General features: G+C 40.0%; 1 protein-coding gene across 1 annotated transcript in view; it reads left to right on the top strand.

Moving 5' to 3' along the window:
* Window positions 1-18865, top strand: part of LOC138083737 (solute carrier family 22 member 10-like) — a 37626-nt gene extending 18761 nt beyond the window's left edge. Inside the window, exons 5-10 of the mRNA XM_068977572.1 lie at window positions 10987-11110; window positions 11596-11711; window positions 14675-14889; window positions 16522-16630; window positions 17081-17284; window positions 18789-18865. Of these exons, the coding sequence (XP_068833673.1) occupies window positions 10987-11110; window positions 11596-11711; window positions 14675-14889; window positions 16522-16630; window positions 17081-17284; window positions 18789-18849 (829 nt within the window). The 3' untranslated portion in view covers window positions 18850-18865. The remainder of the gene's footprint in view (window positions 1-10986; window positions 11111-11595; window positions 11712-14674; window positions 14890-16521; window positions 16631-17080; window positions 17285-18788) is intronic.
* Window positions 18866-19276: the final 411 nt, after the last annotated feature.

Below are 19276 nucleotides of genomic sequence, written 5' to 3'. Positions count from 1 at the left end.
ACAATGGTTAATACCAAAATCAGATTGATTATATTCTTTGCAGGCAAAGATGGAGAAGCTCTATACAGTCAGCGAAAACAAGACTGGGACCTGACTGTGGCTCAGATCATGAACTCCTTATTGCAAAATTCAGATTTAAATAGAAGAAAGTAGGGAAAACCCCTAGGCCATTTAGGTATGACCTAAATCAAATCCTTTACAATTATACAGTGGAAGTGACAAATAGATTACAGGGATTAGATCTGGTAGACAGAGTTTCAGAAGATCTATGGATGGAGGTTCATAACATTGTAGGGAGGCACTGATCAAAACCATCCCCAAGAAAAAGAAATGCAATAATGCAAAATGGTTATCTGAGGAGGCCTTACAAATAGCTGAGAAAAGAAGATAAGCAAAAGCAAAGGAGAAAAGTAAATATATATCCATCTGAATGCAGAGTTCCAAAGAATAGCAAGGAGAGGTAAGAAAGCCTTTCTAAGTGATCAGTGCAAATAAATAGAGGAAAACAAGAGAATGGGAAAAACTAGAGACACTTCAAGAAAATTAGAGACGCCAGGGGAACATTGCATGCAAAGATGAGCACAAAAAAGGACAGAAAGAGTATGGACCTAAAAGAATCAGAAGATATTAAAAAGAGATGATAAGAATACATAGAAGAACTGTACAAAAAAGATCTTCTTGATCCAGATAACCATGAGGTGATTGCTCACATCCTGGAATGAGTGCCTGTCCAGCCAGACATCCTGGAGTCCATAGTCAAGCAGGCCTTACAAAGCATGACTATGAACAAAGTTAGTTGGGGGGGATGGAATTCCAGTTGAGCTGTTTCAAATCCTAAAAATGATGCTGTGAAAATGTTGCACTCAATATGCCAGCAGATTTGGAAAACTCTACAGTGGCTATAGGACTGGAAAAGGTCAGTTTTCATTCCAATCCCAAAGAAAGGCAATGCCAAAGAATGTTCAAACTACTGCACAATTGCACTCATCTCACATGGTAGCAAAGTAACGCTCAAAATTCTCCAAGTTAGGCTGCAGCAGTATGTGAACCAAGAAATTCCAGATGTTCAAGTTGGATTTAGAAAAGGCAGAGGAACCAGAGATCAAATTGACAACATCCATTGGATCTTAGAAAAAGAAATGGAATTCCAGAAAAGCATCTACTTCCGCTTCATTGACTTCAAAGGCTAAACCCTTTGACTGTGTGGATCACAACATACTGTGGAAAATTCTTAAAGAAATGGGAATAACAGACCACCTTACCTACCTCCTGAGAAACCTATTTGCAGGTCAAGAAGCAACAGTTTGAACCAGACCAGACTGGTTCCAAATTGTGAGAGGAGTATACCAAAACTATATATTGTCACCCTGCTTATTTTACTTATATGCAGATGACATCATCCAAAATGCTGGGTTGGATGAAGCTCAAGCTAGAATCAAGATTGCCAGGAGAAATATCAAGTACCTTAGCTATTCAGAAGACACCACTTTAATGGCAGAAAGTGAAGAGGAACTAAACCTCTTGAAAGAGGAGAGTTAAAAGCTGGTTTAAAACTCAACATTCTTAGGGCCTACACTATAGCTGACAAGTTAGATTAAGAGTGATGAGCCTAGAAATCTGCATTTTTAACAAGCTTGCCTTATGAAATGTCTGCTCACTATAATTTGAGAATTACTAGACTTGGCCCTTAATTTGACATTTCTGAACTGGTGCTTGTTTTTCCATCTGAAACCCTCCGTCAAAATTCTCAACAGTATTAAACACTCCCCTGCCACCACCGCCCACTCCCAAAGAAACATAAAACCTCAACATACAGAAACTAAGATCATGGCATCTGATCCCATCACTTCATGGCAAATAGATGGAGGAAAAATGGAAACAGTGACCGATTTTATTTTCTTGGGCTCCAAAATCACTGTGGATGGTGACTGCAGCCATGAAATTAAAAGAGGCTTGCTCCTTGGAAGAAAAGCTATGACAAACCTAGACAGTGTATTAAAAACCATAGACAGCACTTTGGCAACAAAGGTCCATCTAGTCAAAGCTATGGTTTTTCCAGCAGTCACATATGGGTGTGAGTGCTGGACCATAAAAAGCTGAGCACCAAAGAATTGATGCCTTTAAATTATGGTGTTGGAGAAGACTCTTGAGAGTCACTTGGACTGCAAGGAGATCAAATCAGTCAATCCTAAAGGAAATCAGTCCTGAATATTCATTGGAAGGACTGATGCTGAAGCTGAAGCTCTAATACTTTGGCAACCTGATGCAAAGAGCTGACTCATTAGAAAAGGCCCTGATGCTGAAAGCAGAGGACAGAGGATGAGATGGTTGGATGGCATCACTGACTCAATGGACATGAGTCTGAGCAAGCTCCAGGAGACAGTGAAGGACAGGGAAGCCTGGCAAGCTAAAGTCCCTTGGGGTCACAGAGAGTCAGACATGACTGAGCAACTGAACAAAACCACCCAATCGTGGTTTTGGGTCACTGTGTTTTTGTTGTCCTCTGTTTATGGGTATTTGTTATTTTCTTTTTGGTTCCCTTAGTAATCTTTTCATTGGTTAGAAGTGTATTGCTTAGTCTCCACGTGTTTGTGTTTTTTACAGTTTTCCCCTGTAATTGATATCTAATCTCAGCATTGTGGTCAGAAAAGATGCTCAATATGATTTCAATATTCTTAAATTTATGGAGGTTTGTTTTGTGACCCAAGATCTGATCTATCCTTGAGAGTCATGTGCAGTTGAGAAGACAGTGTATTCTGCTGATTTGGGATGGAATGCCATGTAAATATCAATTAAGCCCATCTGTTCTCATGTGTCACCTAAGGCTTGCATTTCCTTATAAATTTTCTTTCTGTATAATTTGTTCATTGGTGTAAGTAGGGTGTTAAAATCCCCACTGTTATTGTGTTACTGTTGATTTCCCCTTTTAAGGCTGTTAGCATTTACTTTATATATTGAGGTGCTCCTTTGTTGGGTGCATAAATATTTACAATTCTTATATCTTCTTGGATTGATCCCTTGGTCATTATGTACTGTCCTTCCTTGCCTCTTATAACACTCCTTATTCTAAAGTCTATTTTGTCTGATAGGAGTATTGCTACTCCAGCTTCCCTGTGATTTTTGTTTGCAGTATCTTTTTCCATCCCCTCACTTTCAGTCTATACGTGTTCCTAGGTCTAAAGTGGGTCTCTTGTAGACAGCTTATATATGGGTCTTATTTTTGTATTCATTCAGTCAATCTGTATTTTTTGGTTGGAGCTTTTAATCTATGCACATTTAAGGTAATTATTAATATTTCTGTTCTTATTACCATTTTCTTAATTGTTTTGGGTATGTTTTTGTAGGTCTTTTCTTTCTCTTATATTTCCTGCCTAGAGGATTTCCTTTATCATATGTTGTTAAGCTGGTTTGATGTTGCTGAATTCTCTTAACTTTTGCTTCTCTGTAAAATTTTTTATTTCTCCATTGAATTTGAATGAGATCCTTGCTGGGTAGAGTATTTTTGGTTGTAGTTTTCTTCCTTTCATTACTTTAATTATATTCTGCCACTACCTTCTGGCCTGCAAGGTTTCTGCAGAAAGATCAGATTTAACCTTATGGGGATTCCTTTGTATAGTATTTGTTGCTTTACCCTTGCTGCCTTTAATATTTTTCTTTGTGTTTAATTTTTTAAAAAATTTGATTAATATGTGTCTGTCATGTTTCTCCACTGAGTTTATCCTGTATCAAACTCTCTGTGCTTCTCGGACTTGATTGGCTATTTCCTTTCTCCTGTTAGGGTAGTTCTCAACTATAATCTCTTCAAATATTTTCTTACCCCTTTCTCTCTCTCTCTCTCTTTTTCCCTGGGATCCCTATAATTTGAATGTGTGCATTTAATATTGTCTCAGAGGTGTCTGAGACTGTCCTCAATTATTTTAACTCTCCTTTTTATTCTAGTCAGCTTCAGTTATTTCCAGCAATCTACCTTCCAGCTCACTTATTCATTCTTCTGATTCAGTTATTCTGCTGTTGATTCCTTCTAGAGTATTTTTAGTTCAGTTTTTGTGTTGTTCATCACTGCTTTTTTTTTTATTCTTTATTTCTTCTATGTCCTTACTAAGTGTTTCTCGCATTTGCTCCATTCCATTTCTGAGATTTTGTATCATCTTTACTATCATTGGGCTTCCCTAGTAGCTCAGCTGGCAAAGAATCTGCCTGCAATGCAGGAGACACTGGTTCAATTCCTGGGTTGGGAAGTTCCCCTGGAGAAGGGACAGGCTACCCACTCCAGTATCCTTAGGCTTACTCTGAATTATTTTTCTTGTAGATTTTCTATTTCCTGTTTGTTTGTTTGGTCTTGTGGGTTTTTACCTTCTCCTTAATCTGCACAATATTTCTCTCTCTCTCTCTCTTTTTTTTTTTAAATCTTGTCTAACTTCCTGTGTTTAAGTTTTTCTTTCCCCAGGCTGCAAGGTTATAATTCTTGCTTTGGGTCTTTCCCCCAAGAGGGTGAGGTTGGTCTAGTGGCTTGTGTAGAGAGGGACAAGTGTCTGCATTCTGATGGGTGGAGCTGAATCTTTTCCCTCTGATGGGAGGGTTGTTTAAAATGGTGTGTTTTGGGGTGTCTGTGAGCTTAGTATGACTTTAGGCAGCTTGTCTGCTGATGATTTGGTTTGTGTTCCTATCTTGCTTATTGTTTGGCATGAGGCGTGCAGCACTAGGTGTTACAGGCAGTTGGGTGGAACCAGGTCTTGGATTTGGATGGAACTAGGTCTTGGATTTGGATGGAGGCCTTTATGGGAGCTCTCACTGATTAATAGTCCCTGGGGCCAGGAATCTTTTGTTCAGTGTCCTGGACTCAGTGCTTCCACCCTAGAGGCTCAGGCCAGACTTCCAGTCAGGGAATCAATACCCCACAAGCCATTCATCATGGTAATAAAATGGATAAAAAAGAAAAAGAAACCCAGACAAATGTTAAAGCAACTAAAAAACAGAAACAAGAGCAAAGCAAATAAAAGCATGTGTATGCATGTGTGTGTGTGTACATGCACGCATACACACACACACATACACAAGAAACCAAAACAAAACCAAGAGAGCAGAGTAAAAGACAGCAACCAGACAAACAAAGGAAACCCAGAATGAAATTAACCAATTAAAAACAAAACTAACAAAAATACAAAACAGAAAATAAAACCAAAGCAGAGTGCCAACTGAGGAATAAAGCAAAGAAAACAAAACAAACAGAAAAATGATAAAATAAAAAACAACAGAAAAGCAAAGTTAACATTGAAGTATATAAAAAGATATATATATATATTTTAAATAAAAGAAATCCCCACAAAACAAAAAGAACCAACCCCCCCCCCCCACAACAAAAACAGAACAGAAAACCAAAGTAAAAGTAGAGACAGACTTAAAAAATTAAAAGTATGGTTAAAAAAGAATCTGAAAAAACTAAATAGAAATAATAATAATAAAAACAGCAACCACAACAGGAGAGAATAAAGAAATTTCAAAAATAGCCAAAGACCAGAAACTATAAAACTCCTAGAGGAGAACATAGGCAAAACACTCTCTGACATAAATCACAGCAGGATCCTCTATGACCCGCCTCCCAGAATACTGGAAATAGAAGCAAAAATAAACAAATAGGACCTAATTAAAATTAAAAGCTTCTGTACAACAAAGGAAACTATAAGCAAGGTGAAAAGACAGCCTTCAGAATGGGAGAAAATAATAGCAAATGAAGCAACTGACAAACAACTAATCTCAAAAATATACAAGCAACTCCTGCAGCTCAATTCCAGAAAAATAAACGACCCAATCAAAAAATGGGCCAAAGAACTAAATAGACATTTCTCCAAAGAAGACATGCAGATGGCTAACAAACACATGAAAAGATGCTCAACATCACTCATTATCAGAGAAATGCAAATCAAAACCACAATGAGGTACCACTTCATGCCAGTCAGAATGGCTGTGATCCAAAAGTCTACAAGCAATAAATGCTGGAGAGGGTGTGGAGAAAAGGGAGCCCTTTTACACTGTTGATGGGAATGCAAACTAATACAGCCACTATGGAGAACAGTGTGGAGATTCCTTAAAAAAAAAAAACTGGAAATAGAACTGCCTTATGACCCAGCAATCCCACTGCTGGGCATACACACCAAGGAAACTAGGATTGAAAGAGACACGTGTACCCCAATGTTCATCACAGCACTGCTTATAATAGCCAGGACATGGAAGCAACCTAGATGTCCATCAGCAGGTGAATGGATAAGAAAACAGTGGTACATATACACAGTGGAGTATTACTCAGCCATTAAAAAGAATACATTTGAATCAGTTCTGAGGTGGATGAAACTGGAGCCAATTATACAGAGTGAAGTAAGCCAGAAAGAAAACCACCAATACAGTAGGCAATGGCACCCCACTCCAGTACTCTTGTCTGGAAAATCCCATGGGCAGAGGAGCCTGGTAGGCTGCAGTCCATGGGGTCGCTAGGAGTTGGACACAACTGAGTGACTTCACTTTCACTTTTCACTTTCATGCATTGGAGAGGGAAATGGCAACCCACTCCAGTGTTCTTGCCTGGAGAATCCCAGGGACGGGGGAGCCTGGTGGGCTGCCGTCTCTGGGGTCGCACAGAGTCGGACAAGACTAAAGCAGCAGCAGCAGCAACGCATATATATGGAATTTAGAAAGATGGTAATGATAACCCTGTATGCAAGACACCAAAAGAGTCACAGATGTATAGAACAGTCTTTTGGACTCTGTGAGAGAGGGAAAGGGTGGGATGATTTGGGAGAATGGCATTGAAACATGTTTAATATCATATAAGAAATGAATCACCAGTCCGGGTTCGATGCAGGATACAGGATGCTTGGGGCTGGTGCCCTGGGATGACCCAGAGGGATGGTATGGGGAGGGAGGTGGGAGGGGGTTCAGGATTGGGAACACGTGTACACCCGTGGCAGATTCGTGTTGATGTATGGCAAAACCAATACAATATTGTAAAGTAATTAGCCTCCAATTAAAATAAATAAATTTGTATTTAAAAAATAAATAAATGCAATCCAAAAAGAAAAATAATAAATTTAAATTAAAAAAAATAGCCAAAGTGAAAGTGAAGTCACTCAGTCATGTCTGGCTCTTTGTGACCCCATGGACTGTAGCCTACCAGGCTCCTCTGTCCATGGGATTTTCCAGGCAAGAATACTGGAGTGGGTTGTCATTTCCATCTCCAGGACATCTTCCTGACCCAGTGATAATGGCACAAATCAAAACACAAAAACAATAGTAAATGTTTTCCTAGAGTCTCAGCCGTTGGTGTCCTTTGCCCCACCATGAACTATTTCCCTCCACTGCATTCCCAGGAGACCTCCAAATGCTGGGGAGGGCTAATCTCTAGACCTGCTGTGGACCCTGTGAGGACAGCTGAGACTCTAATTTGGCTCTCCTCCCATGTGTGCTTGCCATCAATATCCACAGCTGCCAGAGCTAGAGTATTTTCTTTTGTGGGAGCACTCCTTATATCCTCATATATTCCATAGATGCAGAGTCTTTAGTTGATGTTAAGTATTTAATCTGCAGCTTGAACAGCTGATGAAAGGTTTTTGATCCTCTTAATTGCCCTGCCCTTGTTGCTTGCTTGTGGTTTTATCACCAGCTTTGCATGTGGGTCATCTGCATATCTGAGGTTATTGGTATTTCTCCCGGCAATCTTGATTCCAGCTTGTGTTTCTTCCAGTCCAGCGTTTCTCATGATGTACTCTGCATAGAAGTTCAATAAGCAGGGTGACAATATACAGCCTTGACGTACTCCTTTTTCTATTTGGAACCAGTCTGTTGTTCCATGTCCAGTTCTAACTGCTGCTTTCTGACCTGCATACAGATTTCTCAAGAGGCAGGTCAGGTGGTCTGGTATTCCCATTTCTCTCAGAATTTTCTGCAGTTTATTGTGATCCACACAGTCAAAGGCTTTGGCATAGTCAATAAAGCAGAAATAGATGTTTTTCTGGAACTCTCTTGCTTTTTCCATGATCCAGCAGATGTTGGCAATTTGATCTCTTGTTCCTCTGCCTTTTATAAAAGCAGCTTGAACATCAGGAAGTTCACGGTTCACATATTGCTGAAACCTGGCTTGGAGAATAACCTCAGATATGCAGATGACACCACCCTTATGGCAGAAAGTGAAGAGGAACTAAAAAGCCTTTTGATGAAAGTGAAAGAGGAGAGTGAAAAAGTTGGCTTAAAGCTCAACATTCAGAAAACGAAGATCATGGCATCTGGTCCCATCACTTCATGGGAAATAGATGGGGAAACAGTGGAAACAGTGTCAGACTTTATTTTGGGGGGCTCCAAAATCACTGCTGATGGTGATTGCAGCCTTGAAATTAAAAGACGCTTACTCCTTGGAAGAAAAATTATGACCAACCTAGATAGCATATTCAAAAGCAGAGACATTACTTTGCCAACAAAGGTCCATCTAGTCAAGGCTATGGTTTTTCCTGTGGTCATGTATGGATGTGAGAGTTGGACTGTGAAGAAGGCTGAGCACCAAAGAATTGATGCTTTTTTTTTTTTTTTTGAATTGATGCTTTTGAACTGTGGTGTTGGAGAAGACTCTTGAGAGTCCCTTGGACTACAAGGAGATCCAACCAGTCCATTCTGAAGGAGATCAGCCCTGGGATTTCTTCGGAAGGAATGATGCTAAAGCTGAAGTTCCAGTACTTCGGCCACCTCATGTGAAGAGTTGACTCATTAGAAAAGACTCTGATGCTGGGAGGGATTGTGGGCAGGAGGAGAAGGGGACAACAGAGGATGAGATGGCTGGATGGCATCACGGACTCGATGGACGTGAGTCTGAGTGAACTCCGGGAGTTGGTGATGGACAGGGAGGCCTGGCGTGCTGCGATTCATGGGGTCACAAAGAGTCGGACATGACTGAGCGACTGAATTGAACTGAACTTGCATGTGGGCCACTCACAGGAGTCTGCTCCTAAGGCTGCCCTGGAGGACTTGGGTCTGCTGCAATGGTGACCAGGCATGGAGGTAGCATGGTTGCTTGAGTTGAGGAAGGATGGTGGTGCCCGGCATGCAGGTTAGCCAGTGGCCATGGGTGCAAGAGATAAGGCTCTATTGGTTGCTTTTCCTAACCTCCAGAGGCAGGCAGGCAAGGGGCAGCCATGGCTGGTTCTTCTCTATTTCTGGGTAGCCCAGGCTGGTATGAGGGGAGAGAGAAGCTACAGTGGTGACTCTACTCTCTGCATGTGACTCAGCAGTAGCGCCCTGCTTCCATGGCAGTCCAATTTTCCTCCAAAGGCATTCCCTGTTGTGGATTTTCTCCTCCTATTCCCTTAAGACGTCTCCCTCAGCCAACAGCAGTCCTCGCCTGTGTTTGCTCTCCAATCCCCAGGCTCCAGCTCCCAGACCCCCTGCATACCTGTGGATGTGGCTTCCAGTCTAGGGTATGTAGGACTGTGGCACAGATTGTCTGTATGGTTCTCACTCTATCCAGACAGATCAGCTGGTTCATCCTTTTCTGACAGCCTCAAATTCTTCCCTTCTGTCCCAACTGATTTCCCTGGATGTGGGAATCTCTCCTTTCTTTCAGCTACCCGACCCTGTGGTGTAGGCCTGGTCCTGCTTGCTCTCCTCCTTATTCTCCCTTCTGTCTTTCATCTTAGCCAGTTATGTGTGGCTCCATATGGTCCTTTCTGGTGACTGAGGTCTCCTGCTAGTAGTGTTCAGCCAGTGTTCTGTGAGAACTTTTGCATCTGCAGAGGTATTCCTGATGCATCTGTGGAGAGAGATGCACTCCATGTCCACCCACTCCCCTACCATCTTGGAAAACGCCAACAAACAGTTTTTAAATGGATAAATTCATTCCTACACTTAAAACCATTCTAGGAAGAATCAGATTTAACAGATCACAGAAAAATGACTATAGATTTAACAGTGAGATGAGTTCAGAGAGAGGGGACAGTGTAATCCATGTCCGAATCACGTGCTCAGTCATTCTATCCTCTTGAAAACCATAAAAGGAAGCTAGGTCTCCTGTTCCCATTTTACTGATGAGGAAATTGAGGCACATGTAATACGTGACTCACATGTGTAGTTAGATATCAACATTTTTGGTAGTGGCAGGAGTATTTATTTATTTTTTGGGGGGGTAGTTATTTTATTTATTTATTTTAATTGGAGGCTAATTACTTTACAATATTGTCATGGTTTTTGCCATACATTCACATGAATCAGCCATGGGTGTACATGTGTTTAAAATATTTGTTTACCTCTACCATACATAACTGGGGCTTCTTTTTAAAATTTTTTTTAATTTGTTTATTTTTGCTATGCTGGGTCTTCGTTGCTACATGGGCTTTTCTCTAGTTGCACCCAGGAGTGGCTACTCTTCATTGCAGGGCATGGGTTCTCACTGGGGTGGTTTCTCTTGTTGTGGAGTGGGAGACCTGGAGCACACAGACTTCAGCAGTTGTGGCACATGGGCTCAGTAGCTGTGGTTTCTGGGGTCTAGAGCACAGGCTCAATAGTTTTGGTGCATGGGCTTAGTTGCTCCCCAGCATATAGGATCTTCCCAGAACAGGGATTAAACCTAGGTCTCCTGCGTTGGCAGGTGGATTGTTTACCACTGAGATACCAGGGAAGCCTGGAGTACTTTTTGAAAAGAATATATGTTATGTGCACAAAATTGCTAGATCTCACGTCATGCTTTGAGAGGGAATTACGTATGTGAGGCACTCTCCAGTTTAACCTTCATAAACTTCTAGGAAAAACTCCTGCTGAATAAGCATAAAGGCAATTTGTCTCCAAGTCTGTCATCCCAGCATGAAATTATCACTCTCATATTTTCCTAGAATTAGTTTGACACAACATGAATGTCTAGTTGATGTGGTGGATAGTAGGCAGAAGACATAAAACATGTCAATAATCATATAGCAAAGAAGGGTTGACTATACCTGTCTGCTCTTCTTTCATCAGGTGGCTGGTGGAATCTTCACGGTGGCTGATTGTCACCAATAAACCAGATGAGGGCTTAAAGGAACTTAAAAAAGTTGCACACAGAAATGGAATAAAGAATGCTGAAGAAATCTTGAGTATGGAGGTAAGCCGGAAAGGGAAGGTGGTTATTGGGTGGGAGGGAAGTCATGAACTAATACCTGCCTCCTCCTTATTGAGATAGACAAACTGCTTTTCTAACAAGGCCATCTGGTTGAGAATGCAAGCTCAGTTTCCTGGTCTTTCATGCCCATTTCTTATAAAAGGAGCTTTGAACACTATACAAGGACTTCTTCCTTTAGTTCATTTCCTGATTTGAACCTGCAGCCTGTGTGCTCTCCTGGATGCCCTGCTCACTTCCCTCCACCATGGCCTCATTTAAAAAAAAAATCATTGTTGCTGTGGAATTTCCCGGAGTCCCCCTTAACTCCCTACATCCTCCTTCATATCATGTTCACACAAGTGACTGCATGTGTAATCTGTTGTACTACAAAGAAAGGGAATGTATCTCTCCTATCCTATTGGGTGCCAGTGTGCATTACAATACCTGGCACTATGTCAGCAAGTGATATGTGTTTGTTGTTGTTGAAGGGCTTGAAAGCGACCATGCAGGAGGAGCTGGAGGCAGCACAGACCAAACCTACTGTGTTTGACTTGTTCCGCACACCCAATCTGCGTAAAAGGATCTGTCTTCTCTCCTTTGTGAGGTGGGCTTTACAGAATGCATGTGGTTGTTGCTATTGTTCAGTTGCTAAGTCATGTCCAACTCTTTGTGACCCCAGGGACTATAGCATGCCAGGTTCCTCTGTCCTCCACTATCTCCTGGAGTTTGCTTAAACTCATGTCCACTGAGTTGGTGATATTAATCTAACCATCTCATCCTCTGCAGCCCCCTTGTCCTTTTGCTTTCAATCTTTTCCAGCATTGGAGTCTTTTCAAACAAGCTGGCTCTTCACATCAGCTGGCCAAAATATTGGAGCTTCAGCTTCAGCAGTAGTCCTTCCAATGAATATTTGGGATTGATTTCCTTTATCATCAACTGATTTGATCTCTTTGCTGTCCAAGGAACTCTCAAAAATCTTCTCCAGCACGGCAGTTTGAAAGTATCAATTCTTTGGCACTCAGTCTTCTTTATGATCCATCTCTCACATCCATACAGGACAAAACAGGACAAAACATCCATACTGGATAAAACATAGCTTTATATAGCAACATTAAAAGAGTACAGACATGAAACTATTTCATTAATTACAACAGTGTTGTGACAGGGAGGCACTGATTTGAAGATAAAAGATGAGGGAAACACACCAAATAATACTGCCACAGAAATTAGTATGTGAAGTAGAGTTGGTCATATCACTCTGCCAATCTCTTCAGTGAAGGTTTATGTTGAAAATTTCTGTCACAGTGTGGATTTGGGGGTTTATTTTTCTTTAAATTTTAATTGAAGCCATTTTTGCCAATTGATGCATGAAGATATTATAAATATTTACAGATCAATGAATATTTCAACATGTAAAAATGTAGCAACTTCCAGATCAAAGCCCCCAAATCCTAATACCCCAGGATTCCCCTCACATATCCTGTACAATAATAAACACCACTACCTCCACCACTGCCCCATTCTTGTTCTCTCCTCACTGCCCTCGCCTGTCCAGCTGCTCTGATCTCTTTCACTGCAGAAGAGTCTTGCCTGATCTTGACCTTCACCTAATGTAAATGATAAGAGGATTCTGTGACAGGCCCCCTTTTCTCATGCTCATTCCTGAAGATTCACCCATTCTGCTGCGTGTAACATTAGGTGGTTCTCCTCCCTAGTGCTTCAGTTTTCATTAGATGAATACACTACAATTTCTTTATGTACGTCAATGTTGGTGGACTTTTAATGGTTTCCAATTTGGATACATTTTATTTGTGTGTTAGCACAAGGGCTTCTGTAAGGAAATCTTGGTCATTGTCTCTTGAGGGTATATAAGTACTTACTTTGGTAGAGTCAGGAGGATAAATTTTAAATGTAATTCTTTTTTAAAATATAAATTTATTTATTTTAATTGGAGGTTAATTACTTTACAATATTGTATTGGTTTTGCCATATATCAACATGAATCCGCCACAGGTATACACGTGTTCCCCATTCTGAACCCCCTTCCCTCTTCCCTCCCTGTACCATACCTCTGGGTCATCTCAGTGCACCAGCCCCAAGCATCCAGTATCATGCATCGAACCTGGACTGGTGATTCATTTCATATATGATATTATACATGTTTCAATTCCATTCTCCCAAATCATCCCACCCTCCCCCTCTCCCACAGAGTCCAAAGCAAAAGAGACACAGAAGTAAATATAATTCTTAATTTGTGAGCACTGAATGCTCATGCACAAGAAGCATACAGGACAACACAGACCCACTGACAAGCTTAAGTAAGTGACTATTGCATTTCGTAATTGGTCTCTTCCCAGGCATATCCTAGTAGATTGTTTCTGCATTTAACTTTATTATGCTTTTTCATAATGAAGAATGAGGGGGAGGCACTGATTGGGAGAAAGAAGATGAGGAAAACACACTTAATAATACTCACATGGAAATTAGTGCCTCATTTTTTGGAGGGGCTTCCCTGGTGACTCAGACAGTAAGGAATCCACCTGCATTGTGGGAGACCTGGGTTGGGAAGATCCCCTGGAGGAGGGCACGGCAACCCTCTCCAGTGTTCTTGCCTGGAGAATCCCCAGGACAGAGGAGCCTTGTGGGCTACAGTCCATTGGGTTGCACAGAATCTGACATGACTGAATGACTAAGTTCACAGCACATGCATTTTCAACTTTTCCATATTCACTAGGACATAGACTTGTGTTTCTGAATCCTAGACAATCAGAGTGGAAGGAAAAAGTAAAGATGACAGTCATCAGACACCTTTCTTGGAATACTGTGATCTGTGATGTTTCTTCTATTTTAATGTCTAAGTCTAGTCATACTAAGTCTAGCTCTCTCTAGGTATAGTAGATCATTAAAGTGGGCTTCTTTCCTTTAAATGTTTTCTGGGTAAAATCTGAAGTGAGATCCTTTGATTCCATTTCTGAAGTTACTGTTGGTGTATGTTTGCTTTCCTGTATTCTTACACTGTTTCTTAGCCTTAAAAAATCAGGAATGAACTTTACATTTCCTAGAACTGTGTTAATCCCCAGGGCACTATGCTGTCAAGTCAAGGGGACACAGACAGTATTTTCCAGCTTCAACCACTAGTTGAGAAAATAGAAATTCCTTGCAGTATTGGGATTGGGCGAAGAGGGGGAGGACTCACAGCATATAGACAACCCTCAAAAAGAAATTGTTTCCCTAATTTCTAAGTTTCACTGTTAATGCTTCTGTTGTCAAATATTATATACCATCTTGTTTGGAGACTGAGTCATGTTATGTTTCCTCTTACTGTCATATTTGTGTTTAATAAATCAGACAAAAGATTGTCAGAAAAAGTGTCATTTTCATATACAGCCATGTAATTTTTATGGTGATTTTTCACTTTAAAGTGAAGAATTACACAAGTCGGATAGGGCCTTTATTGTTTAACTTTGATCATTGGCTGCCTGGGTGAATATAATTATCAATTATAGTACCTTTGCTCTAAGTCTTATGGTTTATGTCTTTCTTCTTCTTTTTTTTTTTCCACTACAGATTTGCAATCACAATACCCTATTTTGGCATCTTTATGAATCTACAGCACTTTGGGAGCAATATTTTCCTGTTCCAGGTAATCTTTGGAGCTCTCACTGTCTCAGTCCGAAGTCTTGCAGTTTTACCACTGAATCACATGGGCCGTCGACCAACCCAGATGTTTCTCATGTTCCTGGTGGGAATTTCCATTTTGGTCAACACATTTGTGCCCCAAGGTGAGAGAAGACTGGACTTTGGGGGAAATGAAGGGTCTTTTTCTCATTCTTCAAGGTTTGTTTGGTCATACTTGTCTGAAGCCAGGAGTAAAAAGAGGTCCTAATGAAAGGTTAAGCATTCCCCCAAACCAAACTGATGAGAACTTCTGCTAATAAGTTTTTTAAAATTTAAATTTATTTATTTTAATTGGAGGCTAATTACTTTATAATATTGTATTGGTTTTGCCATACATCAACATGAATCCACCAGTTTTTGGGAAAAGAGCTAAAGGCCAGTAAGGGGCAGTGCAAACATATATTTATCTTTCATCACATAGTGGAAACGTCTGGAAAATGGTCCCATTTATTCCAGGTAGTCTCTCTAGGACAGCAATCATTCACTTGTGGTTTTCCCATTCACACATTAAATAACAAGTAGAGAGGGATGAGGCTTTGCAATTATATCCCATGTGAGAGCATACTATGGCCACTCCCTCTATTTGGGCTCTTCATTACCAGCTTTGATGACTGGTCTACTTCCCCATTTCTATGCATCTACATATGACTGTGAGCTCAAGTCACTATGACTATAGTTCTTGCTTAAGAAAGTCTCCCAGGAAATGAAAAAAAAAAATCCTCTTTTTCAAGTGGGGAAGGAGGGTGCAGTAGAAACAAGAATTGAAGCTGAGAAAAGTCTTTGTCCATTCCCTATCAGATTACTTTATAAGTTAATAGAATGATGATATGTAATAATTAGGAGAAACTTGGTGGGCAATTTGCATCTCCAGTGCAGGAATGTGACTCACAGCATTACAGATAGGTATTTTTATTGCTCCTCAGAATATCATCAATAATGCATTAATAATACTGCTTTACTATGGAGGTCTTTCCAATATTCTCCAGTTATAATTACATTTCTTTTTATACTGTGCAGAAAACTGATTCCCCTAAATTTTTCTTAATTGTTCCCTAATTCTGACAATTTTCCCCAACTACAGGCTTTGATGTTAGGTTCTTCATGTCTAACATTGATGTAGACCTAGCTTCTCCACAGCCTGTCCACTAATAGAACAGTACTGTCCTGTTACTCTCTGGTGTCATACTTACCCTATGGCAATGCCGTATCTACAATAGGTTGATTGACTCATTTGGGTTTACCTGGGACTTTTCTGATTTTATCAATGAAAATCTCACATTATCAAAACCTTCAAATTCCCAAGATGACTGGTCACTTTAAAACCTGCACTTGAATTGTAAACGTCTCATGACTGGAGCTGAACATTAGACTCAGTAATTGTCCATATCATGGTCTTAACTTCAGCAATAAGGATATTGCAAATACTGGACAAAATTAGTGAAAGCAAATTTCTGCCACACTGTTTCCTTTTTTCTTTTCTTGCAAATCTCAGATATGCAGATGGATTTGTTGCAACTATTCCAGATAGTTTTATGTAATTTTACCACATATATTGTTGATTTTACATTTCTCAGTTTATCAACATATATATATATATATATATATATATGTATATTCTATGGTCTATTTCAAACCTATCAATAAACCATAGTTTTCTTTTTTTTCCTGAGTAAATTTGGTGGGTGCCACTTCCTCCAGGCCAGATTTCTTAGTGTTGCTGGTCTTCCTGCCTCCAGAAATGCAGACCCTGCGTGTGGCTTTGGCAAGTGTGGGAATTGGCTGTGTTGCTGCCTCTACATCTGCTCTTTCTGTCCACTCTATTGAACTCATCCCCACTCTCCTCAGGTAAGAGTTTATGGATGCTCTGCCAGGATCTAAAGTATGACTTTCCCATCTAACTGATGCTTATTTCAGGAACGAACACAATAAGATCTTTAAGTTATAAAAAATCATTTGTAATAATGATAATATATCAATAGCAACTATAGCTAAAGTTAATTGAAAAACCCAACTTTGTTCTGTGTATTGTTCTGAGCAGTAATTCAATGTATCTTCTCATTAATCTTTTGAATCTCTTATTACTATAGGTCCAATGTGTAACATTCCATATAAAATAATGAAAATGTATCAATACACTTTGACAAAGACAGCTAGAAAACCAGGGAGCAAATCTCAATAACAAGGGTTTATCATCAAGCTCATGAATACAGTAATTGTGTTTCATTGCAGAATATCTCACGAATTTTATGGGCAGATATTTACTGAATTACCACATCATGTCATTTACTCCTTCAGGGCAAACTTTGCAGGATTAGATATGCTAGCTAGTAGGTGTGGGGCAACCCTGGCTCCCCTCTTGATGACCCTAGTAGTGTATCTACCCATCCTGCCCTGGATCATCTATGGAGTCTTTCCGATTGTTGCTGGTCTTCTCATTCTTCTCCCACCTGAAACCAAAAATCTGCCCATTCCTGACACTATCCAGGATGTGGAAAATAAGTGAGTAAACCTTCTACCACCTCCTGGGAGGGACTGTGTGCTTTGGATCTGTGGGTGAGAAAGGCAACACACCTCATGAGTCCCTCAGATCACTGGGGAGGCTGAGCCTTGCCTGGGATACTCCCATCTTGGGCCATTATCTTCATGAGAGGCAAGGTCATTTCCACCCATTGTGAATTCTAGTCTAGACTGCAGAGATCCCCTCTGCCCTGTTCTCATTGGTAGTTTTAGTGCTGAACTGATGGTAATTAGCTCTGTTATGATTTTGTATCCTACCTGTCCTCATGAGAAACACACATTCATATTGGGATCATGATCCTCAGATCCATAAGAGCTTGGGATAGAGGGGAAATAAATGGGATGACCAGTGAAGGAGCATTGTTAGGAAAATCACATTTAGTTAAGGACTTTCTGTGCAAAGGTAGTAAAAAAGTTATTTGTTTGCATGTGGCTGTAAGAGTCAGTCAGTTTTGCTGCCACAAGTTATGCAAAAATTGAGGATAATAAGAAACTGGAAAAGGCATTTTAAAACTATAACACTGTATCTTAGTTTCATAGGGCTTCTACAGTAGAATCTGATAAACTGAGTGACTTAAGCAAAATAAATTTACTGTCTCAAATTTCAGGAGGCTGAAAGTCTGAGCTTAAGTTGTTGGCAGGACTCTACATCTTCTGAAGGCTCTAGAGAAGGATCTGTTCCAGGTCTTTCCTGGATTCTGGTAGTTCCTTGGTTAATGGAAAATAGCTCCAGTCTTCACATTGCATCCCTCTGGCATGCCTCTATGTCTCAAGTTCTCCCTTTTTATAAGAACATCATCATATTGGATCAGGGGCTCTTTCTACTCCAGTCTGACCTCATCTTAATTAATCAGCAACCACCCTGTTTTCAAATATGATAATTGGATATTCTGAGGTATATTGTTAAGACTTCAATATATATACTTTGGAAGGTACACAACCCAACCTATAACAAGTTGGGAATTCCTTTAGATTTTTAACCCAGTTCCTGACTTATCAAAGGTGTCATTGGCCAGAGATCCAAATGACAAAGTGAGAATCCGAAAGACCGAGTGTGAGTAGCACTTTCAAGTGCTTTCATGTGTCTGCACAGTTGGGGTTGTTTAGTTGCTAAGTCATGTCTGATTCTTTTGGGGCACCATGGACTGTAGCCCACGAGGCTCCTCTGTCCATGGAATTTCCCAGGCAAGAATATTGGAGTGGACTTCCATGCCCTTCTCCAGGGGATCTTTCTGACCCAGGGATCAAACCTGTTTCTCTTGCATTGGCAGGAGAGTTCTTTACCATTGAGTCACCCTGATTCAGTGGTAAGGAATCTGTGACTTAGTGACTCAATAGCAACAATGAAAGAAGTTGATGGTTAGGGATCAATTTGTACTTGTACAAGGAGGGCATCCAAGCTTATTTTTATTTTTTCTCTTTCATAATGCTTATTCTTATTTTCTGATTGGTTGGTTAATTTGTTGTTTCTCCTTTGGTTTTTCAGCCAAAAATTCTCAAGAAAAATAAATGAAAAAGATTCTTACATAAAAGTGACAAAATTTTAAGGCTCTTCATGGTTTTGCTGGTGAGGAAGAAAAAAATATGAAGAAAAAATATCTCCAGGAGTAGATATCTCCTTTATATCTACAAAATGGCAAGAAAATACATTTGAAAAATACATCTCATTTATAATTATTGCATTAATTGGCAATTAAACATATAATAAATGAGAATATGTAATTCCATGAACAATCCCATTTTGGGGGAAGAAGTCAAAAAAGTTTAAAATTTATCAATAAATTATTAATAGACAAGGTGATTCAGAAACAGAGGAATACCATGGCAGGTTCATGTAAGGAGGATCATATGATGAACTCTAAATAAATTTGCAAAAGTCAAATCAATCAATGTAATACACTACACTGACAAACTGAAAAATAAAAGCCATATGATTATCTCAATAGATGCAGAGAAAGCTTTTGACTAAATTCA

This window comes from Capricornis sumatraensis, chromosome 8, assembly GCF_032405125.1.
Source record: "Capricornis sumatraensis isolate serow.1 chromosome 8, serow.2, whole genome shotgun sequence".
Classification (NCBI taxonomy): Eukaryota; Metazoa; Chordata; class Mammalia; order Artiodactyla; family Bovidae; genus Capricornis; species Capricornis sumatraensis.
The sequence above is the reverse complement of the archived record's forward strand: the minus strand, read 5'-3'. Positions and strand labels throughout refer to the sequence as shown.